Genomic DNA, 20,686 nt, shown 5'->3' on the forward strand with positions numbered 1-20,686 from the left:
CCGCCTCCCGGGTTCACGCCATTCTCCTGCCTCAGCCTCCCGAGTAGCTGGGACTACAGGCACGTCTGCCGCCACGCCCGGCTAATTATTTGTATTTTTAGTATTTTCGGGGGCTTTTCCGTGTTAGCCACGATCTGTCGCCCAGGCTGGAGTGCGGTGGTGCGATCTCGGCTCACTGCAAGCTCCGCCTCCCGGGTTCACGCCATTCTCCTGCCTCAGCCTCCCGAGTAGCTGGGACTACAGGCGCCCACCACCTCGCCGGGCTATTTTTTTGTATTTTTTTAGTAGAGACGGGGTTTCACCGTGTTAGCCAGGATGGTCTCGATCTCCTGACCTCGTGATCCGCCCGTCTTGGCCTCCCAAAGTGCTGGGATTACAGGCTTGAGCCACTGCACCTGGCTTGTGTTTTGTTTTTTAGAGACAGAGTCTTGCTCTGTTGCCCAGGCTGGAGTGCAGTGGCCGGATCTCAGCTCACTGCAAGCTCCGCCTTCCGGGTTCACGCCATTCTCCTGCCTCAGCCTCCCGAGTAGCTGGGACTACAGGCGCCCGCCACCTCGCCCGCCTAATTTTTTTTTTTGTATTTTAGTAGAGACGGGGTTTCACCGTGTTAGCCAGGATGGTCTCGATCTCCTGAACTCGTGATCCGCCCGTCTCGGCCTCCCAAAGTGCTGGGATTACAGGCTTGAGCCACCGCGCCCGGCCCATGTCCCTATTTTGCTTCATAGAATGCACAAGCAAAAGCCAGCTCAAGCCCTGGGATTATTTATACTTAAAAATTAATAATGAATAGTATTTTGCCAGGGCAGCTGGGGTGGTGGGCAGGAAGAAGAGTAAGAAAAAGATCTGCTGTTCTAGAGCTGGGCCCAGTGGCTCCAGTGAGGTCCTCCTGTCTGCTCATCAGTCCACACTCAGGCCTTTCTGGGCAAAGAAAAACATAGTAAGAAGAAAAGAAAGTTGGATTTAAGTATTCTCAACTCCCAGCACTATGTTGTTGAGGACTAAAGCCTGGACTCTTAATTGGACAGAACTAGGCTTAAATCCTGGCTTAGAAACTAGCTACATAATTCTCAACAAGGTGCTTAACCTCTTTGAGCTTCCATTTTTTCCAAATGTAAAATGGAGACAAGAGTATCTACCTCATAGGGCTTTAATGAGGATGAGTAAATGAGGTAATTCACATAGAGCACTTAGCATGGTGCCCAGTAAGAGTCATGATATTAATATCATTATTGGCCGGGCGCGGTGGCTCAAGCCTGTAATCCCAGCACTTTGGGAGGCCGAGACGGGCGGATCACGAGGTCAGGAGATCGAGACCATCCTGGCTAACACAGTGAAACCTCGTCTCTACTAAAAATACAAAAAAAACTTAGCCGGGCGAGGTCGCAGGCGCCTGTAGTCCCAGCTACTCGGGAGGCTGAGGCAGGAGAATGGCGTGAACCCGGGAGGCGGAGCTTGCAGTGAGCTGAGATCCGGCCACTGCACTCCAGCCTGGGTGACAGAGCGAGACTCCGTCTCAAAAAAAAAAAAAAAATATCATTATTAGGTCAACTTTAGCCAAACAGTGTTCTCCTGTGAACAGTCTTCTCCTCCATTTCCGCTTTTAAGAAAGAGGAGTTTGGAAGCCACAGTCTATTCCCCACCTGCCACCAGGAGAAGTGACAGGTTAATGTGGGATATCGGGGCACATGGTGCTACAAATGAAGAAACCTGGACTTGTTTTTAATTTCAGTTTCATGTCCAAGCACAACAAAGACACCGGGTTTTATTTGTTTGTTTTTACAGCCGCAGCAGCTATAGCTGTTTTATTTGCTCTGTGTGGAGGAGTAGAGAAGTGGCATGGGGGGCTGGGAGTGAGGAGCTGTGGCTAGTCTCTGGCCTGGTTATGGTGGTGGCTAGTCCACGTGACCTCTGCTTTCGTAAGTTCTCCCCTGTTAGGCATTCCAAGGCTGTCATCCCCTGGGAGCACTATAAATTACAATGCATTGTGAGGATATTACTACTGTATTGGTTTCCACCGAATCAGTGTCATATGCTAAACACATCAAGATTTTTAATAGCACCAGACTAAACCAATTGGGACTGGAGCCCAAGCAGCTCATAATAAGGAGGGATCAACACTTCACTGTGTGACTGAACATGCGCAGGACAAACATTTTAAGACTGGAGACTGAGGGAATGCAAGCCAGTGTAATCCACGTTGTCGGTTCTAGACATTTATGAGCTGTCAGAAAAAGGGAAAAAGAAATTCCCTCACCAATACTACCTGTCGATCAGGCCCAGGAAGAAATTAAAGCCAAGAATAATGACAGGAAAATAAACCAGCCCGTGATTCCATCATTGGTCTTAGCATTTCAGATGGAACTTAATAAAGAGACCAACTCCCACTGCTGACAGCCTTGGGCCCTGGGTCAAAGAGCCAGCCACCTAGCTCTGGGAAGCTGGTTAATGCTGATGTGCACACCTGGGAACACAGTGGACAAATCGAATAATTCCCAGAAATCTGAGCTGGAGCCGCTACCCATGAGCCTGTTCTTAGAGGAAAGGCGCTGCAGGAATGAAAGTGACCACACTGCTTTTCTGGCGGTGACGACCTACCCACACGAGAACATGCCTCTCGCTAAGGATCTCCTTCATCCTTCCCCGGAAGAGGAGAAGAGGAAACACAAGAAGAAATGCCTGATGCAAAGCCCCAATTCCTACTTCATGGATGTGAAATGCCCAGGATGCTATAAAGTCAACACGGTCTTTAGCCATGCACAAATGGTAGTTTTGTGTGTTGGCTGCTCCACTGTCCTCTGCCAGCCTACAGGAGGAAAAGCAAGGCTTACAGAAGGATGTTCCTTTAGGAGGAAGCAGCACTAAATGCACTCTGAATCAAGATGAGTGGGAAACCACCTCAATAAACACATTTTGGATATTAAAAAAAAAAAAAAAAAAAGAAAGTGACCACGCTGCAAAATCACTCTTTTGACCCTCTTGGACTGAGATGTTCTTCAAGATGAGGACCATATTTTACAGTGTTGCCTTTGAAGCAAGCTCAGAAGCTCTGCCTCTGATACTCGCTTGCTCCTGGTGTGGCTTCAGAAAACAAACAAACAAACAAACAAATAAAAACAAAAAAAAGGCCGGGCGCGGTGGCTCAAGCCTGTAATCCCAGCACTTTGGGAGGCCGAGGCGGGTGGATCACGAGGTCAGGAGATCGAGACCATCCTGGCTAACATGGTGAAACCCCGTCTCTACTAAAAATACAAAAAAATAGCCGGGCGAGGTGGCGGGCGCCTGTAGTCCCAGCTACTCGGAGGCTGAGGCGGGAGAATAGCGTGAACCCAGGAGGCGGAGCTTGCAGTGAGCCGAGATCGCACCACTGCACTCCAGCCTGGGCGACACAGCGAGACTCCGTCTCAAAAAAAAAAAAAAAAAAAAAAAAAAAAAAAAAAACAAGGAAAAACAAATTGTGGTGAAAGTCTGCCCTTATCCCTCCTAAACCTACAAGGCTGACTTCCAATACCACCTCCTCTGTAAAGTTTTTTCCCAACTGTTTCTCTACATCTTAGAATTACTCTCTCATTTGTCTGGGGCGAAGGGTAGGGATGAATTTTACTGGTCAAAAGGACTTGCACTCCACTTTCGGTGCCCAGATTATTCGCAGGAACATTGTTGTCTCGAGGGCTTCAGTCTCTCCCAGCTTCTACATTTGATCTGGGCTCCTGCCTCAAGCCTAAGGCTAGGAGTGGTCACTGTGCTTAGGTCAGCACCAAGTATTCCTAAAGGCCCACTGGGACCCTCTGTCACTCACCAAGTAGTTCACTCGTCTTCTCGTCATATTCTTCAGCCATTTCCTTGCCATCTGGGAATAAATAGTGCACCTTCCTTCTCCCTGTGCACAAAACAGAGAGCGCCTTACCTCAAAGCCTCCCCTTGCCCTGTCCCTTGCAGATCAAGGGGCCTATCTGGGAAACAGCACCAGCCTTGGGAGTACTGAGGAACCCAGCCAGGGCCTCCCCAAACTCCTTGCCAACCATCACCCACCATTACTTTAAAACATGTCCTGAGACTCTCTCCCTTTCTGAAGCTTTCCTTGAATATGTCTTTGCTCTGCTGTTTCCTCTACCAGCAACAGCTCCATACTTTTTCCTATCTATGGAACTCTTCTTTGCCCTTCAAAATCCAGCTCAAATGTCACTTCCACTGGGAAGTCTTCCATCACTATCACCTCCAGCCACCTTCGTAGGATTAATCACGTCCTCATGTGTGCCTCCCTAATGTTTTACTCATATCCATAGTGGAGCGTTTACTACATACCATGATACTTTTAAAAAGCATTTGTCTTCCCATGAATGACAACATATTTATCTCTCTCTCCCCACTTCCTAAAACCAAGCCTATGTGTTCAGGACATTGAATTAGGTTTCCTGCCAAGCACTCCCTCTAGCCATGCCAGTGCCCTGCCTTCTGCACATCTCCAGGCCATTCCTATCATACAGTAACACAACGCTAAGTCCTCATGCATTTTCTTCATGGCACTTACTTTGGTTATGATTTTACATCTATTTATGTGACTCTCTGATTATTGCCTCTCTTCTACTAGATAGGAGGGGTTTCATCCCCATGCTATGGTTTCCTAAAGACCAAGCGTGGCTCCTGGCATATACTAGGAGCTCAACTAAATACTGATTGAAAGGATGAATAAACATTGATGCACTATCCACTGAAAGAATAGAAGAAACTAAGGGAGGCCGGGTGCAGTGGCTCACACCTGTAATCCCAGCACTTTGGGAGGCCGAGGCTGGCAGATCACAAGGTCAGGAGTTCAAGACCAGCCTGGCTAACATGGTGAAACCCCATCTCTACTAAAAATACAAATAAGTTAGCTGGGCGTGGTGGCGGGTGCCTGTAGTCCCAGCCACTCAGGAGGCTGAGGCAGGAGAATTGCTTGAACCTGAGAGGCGGAGGTTTCAGTGAGCTGAGATTGCACCACTGCACTCCATCCAGCCTGGGCAACAGAGTGAGACTGTCTTAAAAAAAAAAAAAAAAAAAAAAGAAGAAGAAGAAGAAAAAGAAACTAAGGGAGTCTCCTAGCCCAATTCCTCTACCCATGGAGCATTTGCTTAAAAGTGGCTATGTAATTTCCCCTTTCTTTTTATAGGTAGGGAAGTAGATACAGGCAGACCCCTCAGTAAAACTAGTAACAGAGCACTAACATCCAGTAGACAAGTACCCTATGTATGCTTAATGAATAAGAGCCCCAAGGTGCCTTTTTCCTGTCCAATTCACTTCTCTGGTATACAGTTCCCTTGAGCCATTCCTAATCGGTATTCTGCGTAAACTCACCCCTAAATTTGCAGGGCCTCTAGCAGAGCCCTAGGTTATACCACCCTTAATCATTTGGATGGCTCACAAGCATTAGAAAGGGCTCTCCTGCCAGGAGCTTGATCCAAGGTACTGCCTGGGAGGAGCTGAGGGGGTCTTGCCTGACCATCTTCTCCCCTTGGCATCTAGCCTTGAGTCCAGACAGGATGCAGTGCTTACGAAATCCACCAGGCATTTCACATGTCTTAACAAATTTAATTCTCACAATAATCCTATGTGTCTTCATTACCTGTATTTCATAGATGAGGAAAACTGAGGGCTTTTTTTTTTTTTTTTTTTTTTTAACAGAGTCTCGCTCTGTCGCCAGGCTGGAATGCAGTGGCGCAATCTCAGCTCACTGCAACCTCTGCCTCCTGGGTTTAAGCAATTCTCCTGCCTCAGCCTCCCGAGTAGCTGGGACTACAGGTGCATGCCACCACACCAGTTAATTTTTGTATTTTTAATAGAGAGAGGGTTTCGCCATTTTGGCCAGGATGGTTTCAATCTTCTGAACTCGTGATCCACCCACCTCGGCCTCCCAAAGTGCTGGGATTACAGGCGTGAGCCACCACGCCCGGCCAACTGAGGCTTTTTTTTAGAGTCTCGCTCTATTGCCGAGGCTGGAGTGCAGTGGTGTGATCTCGGCTCACTGCAACCTCTGCCTCCTGGGCTCAAGTGATCCTCTACCTCAGCCACCACCATGCCCAGCTAATTTTAAAATTTTTTTGTAGAGATGGGGTCTTACTATGTTACCCAGGCTGATCTCAAACTCCTGAGCTCAAGCGATCCTCCTGCCTTGGCCTCTCAAAGTGTTGGGAATACAGGAATGAGCCACCACACCCAGCCCTTAACTTTGTTTAAAGTGGGTTTTCCCAAACAAGTGTTTTTGTTTAAGAGTGTCTGCCTATGTTCCCTAGGCTGGAGTGCAGTGGCTATTCACAGGCATGATTATAGCATACTACAGCCTCAAACTTCTGGCCTCAAGCAATCTTCCTGCCTCAGTTTCCCTAGTAGCTGGGATTACAGGTGCCCAACACAGGTGTTTAGTTTTTATAAAGTCAACTATATATTTTCTTTCTTTGTGGTTACTGCCTTAGAAGTTGCGCTCAGAGTATCCTCCCTTACTCAATGATTATGCGATACTTATCTATACTTTGTTTTAATAGTATATTTATTCTAGAAATAAATGTATATATAAATTATTAAGTATATTAGTATATTTTTGTAAAAGAAAAAATAACTGTGAGTGTACGCATGGAATAATATAGTTGTTTATGTATAAAAATATAAATTATGGGCTGGGCGTGGCGGCTCACGCCTGTAATCTCAGCCCTTTGGGAAGCCAAGGCAGGCCAATCACCTGAGGTCAGGAGTTCAAGACCAGCCTGGTTAACATGGTGAAACCCCGTCTCTACTAAAAATACAAAAAAAATTAGCCAAGCGTGGTGGCGGGCACCTATAATCCCAGCTACTCAGAAGGCTGAGATAGGAGAATCCCTTGAACCCAGGAGGCAAAGGTTGCAGTGAGCCGAGATTGCGCTATTACACTCCAGTTTGGGCAACAAGAGTGAAACTCATCTCAAAAAACAAAACAAAAAAAACACTAAATTATGATTATCTGGGTAGTAATATTATATGTGACTTATTTTATTTTTCATATTTCCACAATGAATTATTTCTTTAAAAAATCAAAAGGACATTGAATTCTCATTATCCAACTCAAGATATCAATAGCCATGATTCTTGGTGGAGGGGAGTAACCCTCCCCCACTCCCATATCCCTCCTACACACCCAGGGGTAAATCTGCAGGTTTGACAAGGCAAACCACATATGCAATACTGAATTGTTTTTCAGTTTGGGGATAGGGTAGAATCTAACATCATTTTGTGATGCTACTAACAAAAGAACTTAACAAAATCCTGGCTGATAAAATATTTGTTTAAACACTACTGTGACCAAAAAGAGTGAAAGCAGGGACTGGAGTGGATCTTTGTATACTCATGTTCAGAGCAGCATTATTCACAATACCCAAAAGTTGGAAGCAACCCAGGTGTCCATTAACAGATGAATGAATCAACAGAATGCAGTATAGACATACAATGGGATATCACTCAGCCTTAAAAAGGAGCAAAACTTTGACACATGCTACAATATCCATACCTCTGTGCCTACCTCTTCCAGGCACAGCCCTTGGTCCTTGCTGTATCTCCCCTAAAAACACGGGGAACATTTAGAGGTTTACTTTACAAACGATATTACAGCCAGAAAGGACCTCAGACATAACAATCGTAGCCCATCCACTTCATTTTACAGATGAGGAAAGTGAGATCCAAACAAGTAAAGGGGCCGACTAGAGAGCCTGTGGTGAATTAACGGCACAGCTGGAAGCATCCAACTGTGGCAACATGGATGAACCTTGAAGCATTACGCTAAGTGAAATATGCCAGTTACAAAAAGATAAATATTGTATGATTCCACTTAGATGAGGTTCTTAGAGCAGTCAAATTCATAGAGACGGAAAGTCAAATGGTGGTTGCCAGGGGATGGGAGGAGGAGGGAATGAGGAGTTGGCATTTGATGGGTACAGAATTTCACTTGAGCTGAGTGTAGTGGCACATGCCTGTAGTCCCAGCTATTCAAGAGGCTGAGGTGGGAGGATTACATGAGCCTAGGAGTTCAAGGCTGCAGTGAGCTATGATCGTACTACTGTACCCCACAGCCTGGGTGACAGAGCAAGACCCTCTCTCCAAAAAGAAAAAAATTTCCGTTGAGAAAGATTAAAAAGTTCTGAAGATGGTGGTGATAGTTGCACAACAATGGGAATGCACTTAATGCCACAGAACTGTACACTTAAAAATGATTAAAATGCTAAATTCTGTGATGTATTTATTACCACAATAAAAACAGAAACCACTGTCCTATGAGAAAATGTCCTAAATATTTAGCAAGGCATAAGACATCTATCACAATATGTCCCAATTTATCTGTAACCTCTCTTCATTTTCCACAACATCCCCTTATTGCTGCTTGAGAAAAGGGACCTTTTTATTCTCCCTTCTATCCTGGCATGTAGCATAGTACCTGACATAGTTACAGGTGGTTTGTTCTGACTGGGTGACTGCTTTAACATTACTAAACGTTTTGTTACTCCCCTAGTAATCAGGCACGTACCTTCACACCTTTACATATGGGCCCTTATATGTGAGTCGTTCTTCCTTGAATAGCTATCCCCTCTTCTTCACTCAGCAAACACCTATTTTAATTCTTTTTTTTTTTCCTGGTTTTTTTTTTTTTTTGAGACAGGGTCTCGCTGTGTCGCCCAAGCTGGAGTGCAGTGGCATGATCTCGGCTCACTGCTGCATCTACCTCACTGGCTCAAGTGGTCCTCTGGCCTCAGCCACAAGGTAGCTGGGACTACGGGGCATGTACCGTGATGCCCGGCTAATTTTTGTCTTTTGTTTGTTTGTTTGTTTTTTGTCTGAGACAGAGTCTTACTCACTTGTCACCCAGGCTGGAATGCAGTGGTGCAATCTCAGTGCACTGTAACCTCCGTCTCCCGGGTTCAAGCGATTCTCCTGCCTCAGCTTCCAGAGTAGCTGGAATTACAGGTGCACACCACCATGCCTGGCTAATTCTTTTGCATTTTTAGTAGACATGGGGTTTCATCATCTTGGCTAGGCTGGTCTCGAACTCCTGGCCTCAAAGGATCTGCCCACCTCAGCCTCCCAAAGTGCTGGGATTACAGGCATGAACCACCACACCCGGCCATAATTTTTGTATTTTTTGAAGAGATGAGGTTTGGCCATGTTGCCCAAGCTGGTCTCGAACTCCTGAGCTCAAACGATCCACCCACCTCAGCCTCCCAGAGTGCTGGAATTACCGGCGTGAGCCACTGTGCCTGGCCTTATTAATTCTTCAGGACCCAGAAACATCATCACTTCTGTTGGGTCTTCTTCCAAAGAGATGTCGCTTACACCTTCACTCTTTCCTACCATTTTATACAAGACTACAACCTCTATTTAATACATCTTATTACTTAAATACATGTTTTTCCCAACCAGTCTAAGTCCTGTGACAACATATCTTTTTCTTTCTGTTCTAGTTTAGAGCTTGGCACATAGTAAAAGCCTCCCTAAATGTTGCACGAACGAGTAAATGATTTTAATTTCCACAAACTCCAGGCTTCCCTGATTGGCCTCTGCCTGTGAATGTGAATCACCAGCTATTATCTTGAAAGTCTCAGGAACTTCAGACACAATTCATCCTGGTTACCCAGTGGGTCCAGAAAGGACCCACGTGCACAGGAGGCTGACATCGGCCAATCCTAGGGTGAGGAAAAGTTAGATATCCATGCCCCTGTGCCCACTTCTTCCAGGCACAGCCCTTGGTCCTTGCTGTAGCTCCCCTTAAGACACAGAAAACATTTAGAGGTTCACTTAACAAAAATATTACAGCTGGAAAGGACCTCAGAGATAACAACGGTAGTCCATCCACTTAATTTTACAGATGAGGAAAGTGAGGCCCAAACAAGTAAAGGTGCCGACTGGAGAGCCCGTGGTGAATTAATGGCACAGTCGGAACTAGAGCCCAGGCCTCTCTCCTCTCTAAAGTCTAAAACATTCTTGGATTTCAGTTTCCTCTTCTGTAAAACGGGGTGGAAAATTAGCCTCTCAGGACAGTGGTGAGGAGCAAATGAGATAACGAATGTAAAAGAAATTACTATACTAGCAACAGAACTCAGAGCGGGGCGAGATGGTGTAGAGGAATTTAAAGGGTGTCCGGAGACATGTGTTCCGGTCATGTCATCTCTGTGAGCCTCAGTCTCCTCATCCGCAAATGCAGGACCTGGCCCGGCTGACCACCGAGACCCTTCCAGCTCTGCCGACCCAGGCCCTGAGGCCCTTCCCGGAGGGCCGGACCCTGGGGGAAAAAAACGAAGGAGCTCGCGGGGACCCTCGAGTTACCGTCCTGCAGCAGTGCAGTCTTCTGGGCTGTCCGCAGACTCTCCAACCAGCCCGTCACCGCCATCTTTCCTCTGCTATGCAGCCCGCCCGGCCGCTGCCATGGCAACCGTTCCACTGAAGGTCACTTCCGGCTGACTCGGAAGCTATTCTGGGCATTTGCCCTCCTTCCCCCCTTCGTCCGTTCTCATTGGCTCTCCTGGTAAGTGGCCTACTCCTGCCCACCCTCGGGTGACCAACTTGGCCAGTTGTCGACCGCACCCGGGGACTGACTCTGGCGGTTGGAGGGAGACTCTTGGCGCCGGGGTTGGGCACTCCAACTCTCTTCTAGCCCCGAGCTGGGATTCCCTGGCCTGCGCCAGCTGCGTACAGGGCGAGTACACCACACCTGCCCGGGTCTTCACCCCCAGCTGCGAGACTCCTCCATTCCCGGAGGGCTCCCCACACCTGCTGCGGCCGTGCCCCATCTCCCCGCAGCTGCGGCGCTGAGCATCCCCATGTCGAGAGGCTGAGACCAGGGCAGGTGCAGGGCGTTCCCACTCACCCGCGAAAGTCCGCCTCCTCAGGTTTTCCTCTGCAAGTCTGTGTTGGAGGTAGAAAAAGAGTATGTGGAGTTTATGTGCAGGTCCTCCCCAGTCTCCGCTCCATCCCCTAAAGCTCCATTTCCTAGCCCAGCATCCCATTTTGGTAAAGCCCTTCGAAGTGGGCTGCAGCAGGAGGGCTGTGCTGAATCTTTAGAGCAACCCCTTTGAGGAATGGGTATAGTTTCCTACTCCTCAAAAGTACCCCCGATGGCTCCAGCCTTCCCCTCATTTCCCCTAATACTCCAACTTTGAAAGACTGGGGAGTGTGAAGCTAGGCTAAAAAGCTAGTTTAACGGGGTTTGAAGAGATCCCCCCCGCCACCTCCCGCTTCCCCAAACTGGGCTGCTACCCCCTACCTCCATAGGCAAAGGGGTTGGAGATCCTTAATTCTGTATTTCCACCTGACAGCAACCCTGACCAACCCTCCAACTGGCTGGGATCCAGCCGTACTTCAATGGATCCCAGGGGTATCTTGAAGGCGTTTCCCAAACGGAAGAAAATTCATGCTGATGCATCATCAAAAGTACTTGCAAAGATTCCCAGGAAGGAAGAGGGAGAAGAAGCAGAAGGTGAGATGACCCACTCTCAGAACCCTCATGCGCTTGAACCCTCAGCCTTCATGTGCTTCAGCCCTATGTTGTTCATGTCCAGAATCAGATATTGGAGCTGACTCTGCCTGTCCAGGGACTGCAGGTCTGTTTGTATCTGCCTTGTACTAAGCTTGGTCCTGGGTCTTGGACAGGCCATTTGCTGTGTTATCTTCTTTTCTACCTGAACACCCCTATCAATTGGAAAAGACTCCCTGGACCCTCAGGGAATGACCAGTATAATTTTTGCCCTGGGGGACTGGGACAGAAACCCCCCTCCATTACCCAGGCTTGTTGTTAGTTGTTTTGCAGCCAAATTGATAAATAAATGGCAGAGGCTTTGGAGGCAGGGTTGTTGGGTCTGTCAGAGTGTAAGGGCAAGAAATGTGCATTGTTGAAAGAATAAATGATAAAGGATTCAAAGTATGGAGAGAGGCTGGGCGCGGTGGCTCATGCCTGTAATCCCAGCACTTTGGGAGGCCAAGGCAGGCAGATCACCTGTGCTCAGGAGTTCGAGACCAGCCTGGGCAATGTGGCGAAACCCCGTCTCTACCAAAAATACAAAAAATTAGCCAGGCATGGTGGCACACGCCTGTAATCCCAGCTACTTGGGAGGCTGAGGCATGAGAATCGCTTGAGTCCGGGAGATGGAGGTTGCAGTGAGCCAAGATGACGCCACTGTACTCCAGCCTGGGCAACAGAGTGAGACTGTCTCCAAACAAATGAAAAAAAAGACTGTCTCCAAACAAACAAACGAAAAAAACAAAACAAAAACAAAAACAAAGTAAGAAGGGAGGAGGCATTCATTCAGCAGATATTTACAGGTTACTTACAATGTGCCAGACACTTCTAGGTTGCACGAAGGAACAGGACGTATAAAAATGCTTGTCCCTTACTTTCAAGTACTGGCCTGTGAGAAAATTTGCTGTATGTAGAAGGAAACCTGCCTGGATGGAAGACAAATGCTTATTTTCAGGGTAGGGGACTGTGAACTCGTCATTCAGATCATGTTAGAAGTTGTATTCAGATCATGTTAGAAGTTGTGGCCAGGGGGTGGCAGATAAAAATTAAAAAGTTATGACAGTAGTCATCTGGATGTTCCTTCCCCAGAGTGGCTGAGCTCCCTTCGGGCCCATGTTGTGCGCACTGGCATTGGACGAGCCCGGGCAGAACTCTTTGAGAAGCAGATTGTTCAGCATGGTGGCCAGTTATGCCCTGTCCAGGGCCCAGGTGTCACTCACATTGTGGTGGATGAAGGCATGGACTATGAGCGAGCCCTCCGCCTTCTCAGACTACCCCGGCTGCCCCCGGGTGCTCAGCTGGTGAAGTCAGCCTGGCTGAGCTTGTGCCTTCAGGAGAGGAGGCTGGTGGATGTAGCTGGATTCAGCATCTTCATCCCCAGTAGGTGGGCTGATCCCAGTCTTTTTTTCCAATGTTTTCTAGTAGCATCTTGAGCTCTCTTCTTGAATTATTAAAAATAACTATCATTAATTTAAAAATTAGCCAGGCATGGTGGTATATGCCTGTAGTCCCAGCTATAAGAGGGTTAGGTGGGAGGATTGATTGAGCCAGGGAGGCTGAGGCTGCAGTGAGCCTTGATCATACCACTGTACTCCAGCCTGGGTGATAGAGCAAGACCCTGTCTCAAGAGAAACTCCAAAAACCTCAAAAAACTCATTTTCTTAATTGGACACACTGGGAAACCAAGTATTTCAGAATACATTAGGACTGGGGACAGAAACAGGGTGAGACCTTTGGTGTCTTAACCTCCCATCACCATCCCCACAGGTACTTGGACCAGTCACAGCCCAGCAAGGCAGAGCAGGATGCTTCTCTTCCTCCTGGCACCCATGAGGCCCTGCTTCAGACAGCGCTTCCTCCTCCTCCGTCTCCCACCAGGCCTGTGTCTCCTCCCCAAAAGACAAAAGAGGCACCAAACACCCAAGCCCAGGTCAGGAGCCTTCCATCCCTCAGAGCTCCCTTCCGCTAGGAAGCAGATCACAGAAATGGGGAGGGTCTGATGACTGTTCAGAAAGTCCCAGTCCCCGGAGAGAGGAGGACCCCATTGTGAAGCCATATAGCTCTTCCCAACACTCATCACTCCTGCATTCATCTAGGCTGTATCTAACACATACCACTGGGGATCCTAGGGCTAGGCACTGCGGTGAGCCAAAGGGAATGTGGCCCCACACCCGAGGTGATCCAAGTCTGATGCAGAAGGCCCCACCTCATTCTTAGGTCTGACTAGAAGACCCTCCCCCTGCACAAAGAAGATGACCCCCACCTTTAAGGATCCCTTCTCCTGGAGGACAAGAATTTATTGTTTTCTTTTCTTCTCTACCCCAAGCCCATCTCTGATGATGAAGCCAGCGATGGGGAAGAAACCCAGGTTAGCGCAGCTGATCTGGAAGCCCTCATCAGTGGCCACTACCCCGCCTCCCTTGAGGGAGATTGTGATCCTAGCCCAGCCCCTGTGGTCCTGGATAAGTGGGTCTGTGCACAGCCCTCAAGCCAGAAGGCGACCAACCACAACCTCCATATCACAGAGAAGCTGGAAGTTCTGGCCAAAGCCTACAGTGTTCAGGGAGACAAGTGGAGGGCCCTGGGCTATGCCAAGGCCATCAATGCCCTCAAGAGCTTCCATAAGCCTGTCACCTCGTACCAGGTACCCAGGGGCTAGGCTGGGAAGAGGGGTCTTTACTAGCCAGCAGTTAGTGAAGGCGCTGTCAGTCACCAGTGCGGTTCAGGTACAGTGGTGAAGATTTTATGGGGTCTAGGACTTGCACAAAAGAAAAAAAAGGAAAATTGATGAAAGCAGATTGGCAAAATCTTGATAGTTGTTGAAGCTGGGAGATGGGTACTTGGGGGTTTGCTATACTGATCTTTCTACTTTTGAATTTTTTAACATAATTAGAAGTTTTTTATTTGTAATTTTATTTATTTATTTATTTATTTATTTAGTAGAGATGGTGTTTCACAATGTTACACAGGCTGGTCTCGAACTCCTGGGCTCAAGCAATCCACCCTTGGCTCAGCCCTGCAAAGTGCTGGGATTACAGACATGAGCCCCTGTGCCCGGCCTAAAAAGTTGTTTAAAAGAAGTTTAGACTCTGAAGCCTAACAGACCAGGGTTTGAACTCTGGTTCCTGTCATTCACTAACTGTGTGACTCCAGATAAGTTACTTAAACTCTCAAAGCATCAGTTTTCTCATTAGTAAAAAGGGGCTACCATTAAGTGAAATGGTCCCTGTAGCACAGGACCTGACATACAATAAGCCCTCAGTAAATGTTAGCTCTTGCTGTTGGAATGATGATGATGGTGATGGTGGTGGTGGTGGTGACTAATATCATCATTATTTTCTACTTCTTACTGCTGGTCTCCATCCTTCTGGGAACCAAAAGACAAATTACCCAGCCCTCATTCTATCCAAAATTCTTATCTTCAACTACACCCAAGATTTACATAGCCACACAGTTGCCAAGCAGCCAGCGGGGGCTTTTATGCCAGCATCTGCTAGAGGAGTCAGCTTCCTTTCCACTGGCTCTACCACTTCCATCTCTTCACTCTTCTTTCTTGCCTCTGCCTCCTCCTCCTCTAGGAGGCCTGCAGTATCCCTGGGATTGGGAAGCGGATGGCTGAGAAAATCATAGAGATCCTGGAGAGCGGGCATCTGCGAAAGCTGGACCATATCAGTGAGAGTGTGCCTGTCTTGGAGCTCTTCTCCAACATCTGGGGAGCTGGGACCAAGACTGCCCGGATGTGGTACCAACAGGTCACACCCTGGCTTAGCCCCTACTTCAGTTTTGCTGTCTCAGAGTTCCTGCCCCAGAGTTCCCTACCCTGTGTTCTGATGGAAATGCACCCACAGTATAGGGAGACCATTTTTCAAGGGGACCAGGACTCATATAGACCCCTCAGCTCCCAGAACAGCCTTGTTGCTTGGTATCTTTAAGAAGGAGTAGACCGGGACAAGAAGTATGTTTCTCTGTCTCCCCAGACCAGCAAGGGCCTTCCTGAGGAGGCCAGGCCTTGACACTGCATGTCTAGAGCAGTGGTTCCCAATCCTGGCTCTGCCCACAGTCACCAGGGCAGCTTGGTAAGGATGAAGATGACAAGGCCCATCCTCAGACTGATGGAATCATGAATGAGTATTTTAGGATGGTGGCAGGGCTGGATGATGGCATGTTTCCCATGCCCCCTGCCTTTCCCAAGTCCTGCTGAGTACAGACCCAACCACCCCTAGGTTGGTCCTGCCTCTAGCCTTCCCTAGAGCCTGGGGCGATGGAAGCTTCATGTGTGTGCTCACTCATGCCTCTTCATTGGTCCTGGATCCTCACAGCTCCCCATCTGGCTGCTTTTTTCCAGGGCTTCCGAAGTCTGGAAGACATCCGCAGCCAGGCCTCCCTGACAACCCAGCAGGCCATTGGCCTGAAGCATTACAATGACTTCCTGGAACGCATGCCCAGGGAGGAGGCTACAGAGATTGAGCAGACAGTAAGCGGGTGTCCTAGAGCAGTGAGGACAGCCAGGTCCTGCTCTAAGGTCTTGGGTCAAAGTCAAGAACCCCCGACTCCTCAGCTGGGGAGCGCAGCAGGCAGAGGAAACTGGGTCACCAGAGGTTGATCACAGAGCAAGTTGAGACTGAAGCTCCAGGCCCAGAGGTGGGGTGGGTGGCTTTGGTAGGAAAGAACTGTAACACCAGCCCTCTAGATTCTAGTTCTCAGTAGTCAGGCCTATTAGGCTTGGATTTGATTCTAGACTGATTGGTGTTAGGATTGGGTTAATGTTAGAGTTAGATTACAGGTAGATTATATCTGTATTACTTGAGGTTAGGGTGGGTCAGGGCAGAGGTTTTTAATGTTTTATTTTATCTTATTTTTTATTTCACCAACTTCTTTGAGAACCTGATGAAAACTGTGGACTCTATTCTCCCCAAAATGCACAAATGTGCAAAGGTTTATGTCTTTTTTCAGATGCATGGACCTTCTAAAGCCCACGCAAGGCTGGCTCAGGATTTGGGGTAGAGTTGGTGTAAAAGCACAGCGTCAGTAGGATTTGGTTTGGGGTTGGAAGAAAGCGCCATCAAGATTGAGTTAAGGCCGGGCGCGGTGGCTCAAGCCTGTAATCCCAGCACTTTGGGAGGCCGAGATGGGCGGATCACGAGGTCAGGAGATCGAGACCATCCTGGCTAACACGGTGAAACCCCATCTCTACTAAAAAATACAAAAAACTAGGCGGGCGAAGTGGCGGGCGCCTGTGGTCCCAGCTACTCGGGAGGCTGAGGCAGGAGAATGGCATAAACCTGGGAGGCGGAGCTTGCAGTGAGCTGAGATCCGGCCACTGCACTCCAGCCTGGGCAACAGAGCCAGACTCAGTCTCAAAAAAAAAAAAAAAAAAAAAAAAGATTGAGTTAAGACCAGGCTCATGCCTTTAATCCCAGCACTTTGGGAGGCCAGGGTGGACAGATCATCTGAGCTCAGGAGTTCGAGACCAGCTTCACCAACATGGTGAAACCCTGTCTCTATAAAACACAAAAATTTCCAGCCTGGCAAACATGGCGAAACCCCATCTCTACTAAAAATACAAAAAAGTTAGCAGGGTGCCGTGGCTCATGCCTATAATCCCAGTTACTTGGGAGGCTGAAGAGGGAGATTTGTGTGAACCTGGGAGGTAGAGGTTGCAGTGAGCCAAGATCACGCCACTGCACTCTAGCCTGGGCAACAGAGCAAGACTCTGTCTTAAAAAAAAAAAAAAAAAAAAAAAGATTGAGTTTAAAGTTAGGCTTCAATTTTCTTTTTTCTTTTTCTTTTTTTTTTTTTGAGACAAAGTCTCGCACTTTTGCCCAGGTTGGAGTGTAGTGGCTCGATCTCGGCTCACTGCAAGCTCTGCCTCCAGGGTTCATGCCATTCTCCTGCGTCAGCCTCCGGAGTAGCTGGGACTGTAGGTGCTCGCTACCACACCCGGCTAATTTTTGTATTTTTGGTAGAGACGGGGTTTCACTGTGTTAGCCAAGGTGGTCTCGATCTCCTGACCTCGTGATCCACTCGCCTCGGCCTCCCAAAGTGCTGGGATTACAGGCGTGAGCCACCACACCCGGCAGGATTTTCTTAATGTTGGTTGCTTTTAAGTTAAGATTTGTAGTTGTCCAAGAAATAAGATTTGGGTTTGGTTTAGAGTTGGGTTAGCTATTAAGTTCATGTAAAAGCTAGATTAGAGAGACACTGGGCTGCATTTAGGGCTAGATGTGTCATTTGTTCAATGGGCATTAGGATTAGGAGCTGCTTGTAATAGGCAAGGTTTGCTCACTTTGGTGAAAGAGTGGGATCCCATGGAGTCTGGCCCAGTTTGATTGAAATCAGCCTCCAGCTTCATTCCAGGCCACAAGGCTATGAGGCCGGTATGAGACGGATGGACAGGCCTCTTTGTCTGCCCATCACCAGGCCTTGGTGCTAGTGATGACACCGTCACTCCGCCATGGTATCCAGGCATGGAGAATGCCTCAGTCAGTCCCCAGCCCATTGGAACAAAAGAGGCTTCCCACCTGGCCTCCTGTGCCCCCATTTAAGGGCTCGAGCCATAGAAGTTTTGATGGGATTACTCACATGGACCTCCTCCTTCCATTCTCTTGGGAGGCTCAAGAAGGGAGTAAGGGGATTAGCAGAGCCCTCCTGTCAGGAGACTTGAGGTGTCCAGGGCCCCAGAATTCTCCGTGTCCTGGGGTGGAGGGGGGAGGCCATCTGCATATGAAAGAACCTCAGTGTCTCAGGGGTGGAGGCTAATGGGTTTGTTTTTCCTCAGAGGGACAATTCTTCAGCTGACAGTTGCCATCTCAGCTCCCTCCCCACCAAGAAAGGATGTGGCTCTTGGCTCAGAACTGCCCCCTCTTTGCTTTCTTTCCTCTCCTTTCCCACAGGTGCAGCTGTATTTCTGTACTCCACTTTCTTCCGGGCCTGGGCCTGGCGCATGCTGCCAGCCACCTGCTCAGGCCTCAAGCCCCAGCTCACATATTCCAAACCTTTAGCTCCAAATCAGTAGATATCTGGGGCTACCTAGACCTGACTGAGGGCTTTCAGCAACTGGCCCCTTGTCCTAAGTGGAGTTTCACAGACCTGGGCATGTGGGCTGGGGCAGGGGCAGAGAGAGTCTGTGTCTCCCTACTCTTAAAGAGCTCCATGGGGCAAGCTCAGTGCCCAGTCTGACAAGCAGAGCTGGCACCTTCTCCCATCTCTTCTCAGGCTTGCCTCTTGCACAGTGAGCTTTTTCTTCTCTCCTGTCCTAGTGAAGGGAAAGAACAGCAGCTCCCCACGGTGGATTCCCCCAGGCTTGCAGCAGGCATTGGGGAATGGGCATAAGCTGAGGGTGTGGGCCCGAGTCCGGGAAGGCCCTTGTGCTGCTGTGGGAGAGGAGCTCCCCACGGCCCCTCACCTGTCACTGCTCTCTCCCAGGTCCAGAAAGCAGCCCAGGCCTTTAACTCCGGGCTGCTATGTGTGGCATGTGGTTCATACCGACGGGGAAAGGCAACCTGTGGTGATGTCGACGTGCTCATCACTCACCCAGATGGCCGGTCCCACCGGGGTATCTTCAGCCGCCTCCTTGACAGCCTTCGGCAGCAAGGTATGAGCTCCATCTCTGGGTGAGCAGGTTGACAGAGGGCAGCACAGGGCTGGGGGCCCCTGAGGGAGAACCTTAGAAGTTCCAGTCCCGAGGCAGGAAGCAGAGGAACAGTGCTTTGCCAGCATCCCATCTCTATCGGGGCTGGAATCCTCTCCAGGGAGAGATGAAGCAGCCCTGCCACACCTATGTGGAGGTGCTCAGTGAACCCTGCAGGCTGAGTATCTCATCTGATCTTTCTGTGACACTGTGGGGGAGATGGGAATTACTATCCATGTTTTACAGAAAAGGAGAAGGGCCCAGAGAGGGTAGTGTCACCCAGCTAATACCTGGGCAAGCCCCAGCTTAGAGATCAGGAGAGACCTGAGAGTATGGGATAGCCCAGGCCTGGCTCCCTGCCCTCCCAGCAGTCCCCTCTATTGGGCCAGGGTTCCTCACAGATGACTTGGTGAGCCAAGAGGAGAATGGTCAGCAACAGAAGTACTTGGGGGTGTGCCGGCTCCCAGGGCCAGGGTGGCGACACCGGCGCCTGGACATCATCGTGGTGCCCTACAGCGAGTTTGCCTGTGCCCTGCTCTACTTTACCGGCTCTGCACACTTCAACCGCTCCATGCGAGCCCTGGCCAAGACCAAGGGCATGAGTCTGTCAGAACATGCCCTCAGCACTGCTGTGGTCCGGAACACCCATGGCTGCAAGATGGGGCCTGGCCGAGTGCTGCCCACTCCCACTGAGAAGGATGTCTTCAGGCTCTTAGGCCTCCCCTACCGAGAACCTGCTGAGCGGGACTGGTGACCCATGGCTGGGGGTGCGGAGGAGAGCTGAGTTGGACTGGCTACCCCTCCTGGCCACCCAGTGGGGTACTCCCTCCAGCCTCAGCTGGCCAAACCTTGCTGCTCCAACCACCAGCTTCCTCAGCGAGCTGGGCCCAGGGCTCTGGGCCTGAAGCGAGAGCCAGCATGGCTCCCAGTGTCTACCCAGTCCTCTCCCAGACAGGAGCAGGCTGCCTCGAAGAATTTTGCAAGTGGCCCCTTATCCCATTTTAAGCAGGAGCAGGTGGCTGATTTGAAGCCCTAGGCTTCCCCCTTCCCTGCTGTGAGAAAGGCTGAGCTGCTGGGTGGGGACAGAAGCTGCCGGGGAGAGGGAAGCTGCTGTGCTGTCAACATCGTCCAAGACCCTCTGGGGTAGGAGAACAACCATTCCACACGTGTTCCCTCTACCCATGCTGCTTCCTGGGCAGCTGGTGGTGCTGGGAATGGGGTGCCCCAGCCTCAGTGAGGACAGTGTTGGAAGGCCCAGGGGCCCAGTAAAGTGCATTTGACATTGAACCTGCCTGGTGTCTGAACTGCTGCAGCTTCTACCTACCTTCTTCCACCCAGGCAGGGACGACGGAGATGGGAACTGAAAAGAGGAGCCCAGAAAGGCTGCGTTAACTGCCCTCTAGACAGGACTGGCGTGAGTCAGCTCCTAAACTCACAGCAAGGATAGCAGTGGTTGTGACCAGGGAGAATCGTGGAGTCAGGCACCTGGAGCTCCTATCTAGCCATCACCAACTTCTGCAGGCCCTGCCTTAGACCAGGCTATCAGGGACATA

At 49.4% G+C, this 20,686-nt stretch overlaps 3 protein-coding genes across 10 annotated transcripts in view; 2 read left to right on the top strand and 1 right to left on the bottom strand.

Annotated features, from left to right (window-relative positions):
- Positions 1–10,424, bottom strand: part of DPCD (deleted in primary ciliary dyskinesia homolog (mouse)) — a 23,126-nt gene extending 12,702 nt beyond the window's left edge. The window contains exons 1-2 of one of the 2 annotated variants that reach the window (XM_003904153.5): positions 10,315–10,424; positions 3,797–3,877 (exon numbers count right to left, since the gene is read on the bottom strand). In XM_003904153.5, coding sequence (XP_003904202.1) covers positions 3,797–3,877; positions 10,315–10,378 — 145 coding nt within the window. In that variant the 5' untranslated portion in view covers positions 10,379–10,424. The remainder of the gene's footprint in view (positions 1–3,796; positions 3,878–10,314) is intronic. The other variant, XM_009215215.4, reaches the window with a different exon arrangement.
- LOC101012874 (40S ribosomal protein S27-like) lies at positions 1,536–2,938 on the top strand. Its single transcript, XM_009215214.4, has one exon. The coding sequence runs from the start codon at positions 2,446–2,448 to the stop codon at positions 2,860–2,862; it is 417 nt and encodes a 138-aa protein (XP_009213478.1). The 5' UTR covers positions 1,536–2,445; the 3' UTR covers positions 2,863–2,938.
- A 1-nt stretch (position 10,425) lies between the features above and the next one.
- POLL (DNA polymerase lambda) lies at positions 10,426–20,420 on the top strand. 7 transcript variants are annotated; one of them, XM_009215216.3, is made up of 9 exons: positions 10,426–10,513; positions 11,304–11,464; positions 12,593–12,887; positions 13,271–13,433; positions 13,830–14,147; positions 15,082–15,255; positions 15,849–15,977; positions 18,929–19,097; positions 19,523–20,420. In XM_009215216.3, exons 2-9 carry the CDS (start codon positions 11,350–11,352, stop codon positions 19,885–19,887), a joined length of 1,728 nt encoding a protein of 575 aa, XP_009213480.1. In that variant the 5' UTR covers positions 10,426–10,513; positions 11,304–11,349; the 3' UTR covers positions 19,888–20,420. The 7 variants fall into 7 exon arrangements, with proteins under 7 accessions (XP_009213480.1, XP_009213484.1, XP_021799298.1 ...); XM_003904149.3 differs by having other exon boundaries at positions 10,463–10,904; XM_009215219.3 differs by lacking the exon at positions 10,426–10,513 and adding an exon at positions 10,525–10,684.
- The last annotated feature ends 266 nt before the right edge of the window (positions 20,421–20,686 follow it).

Source organism: Papio anubis, chromosome 11 (genome assembly GCF_008728515.1).
Source record: "Papio anubis isolate 15944 chromosome 11, Panubis1.0, whole genome shotgun sequence".
NCBI classification, from domain to species: domain Eukaryota; kingdom Metazoa; phylum Chordata; class Mammalia; order Primates; family Cercopithecidae; genus Papio; species Papio anubis.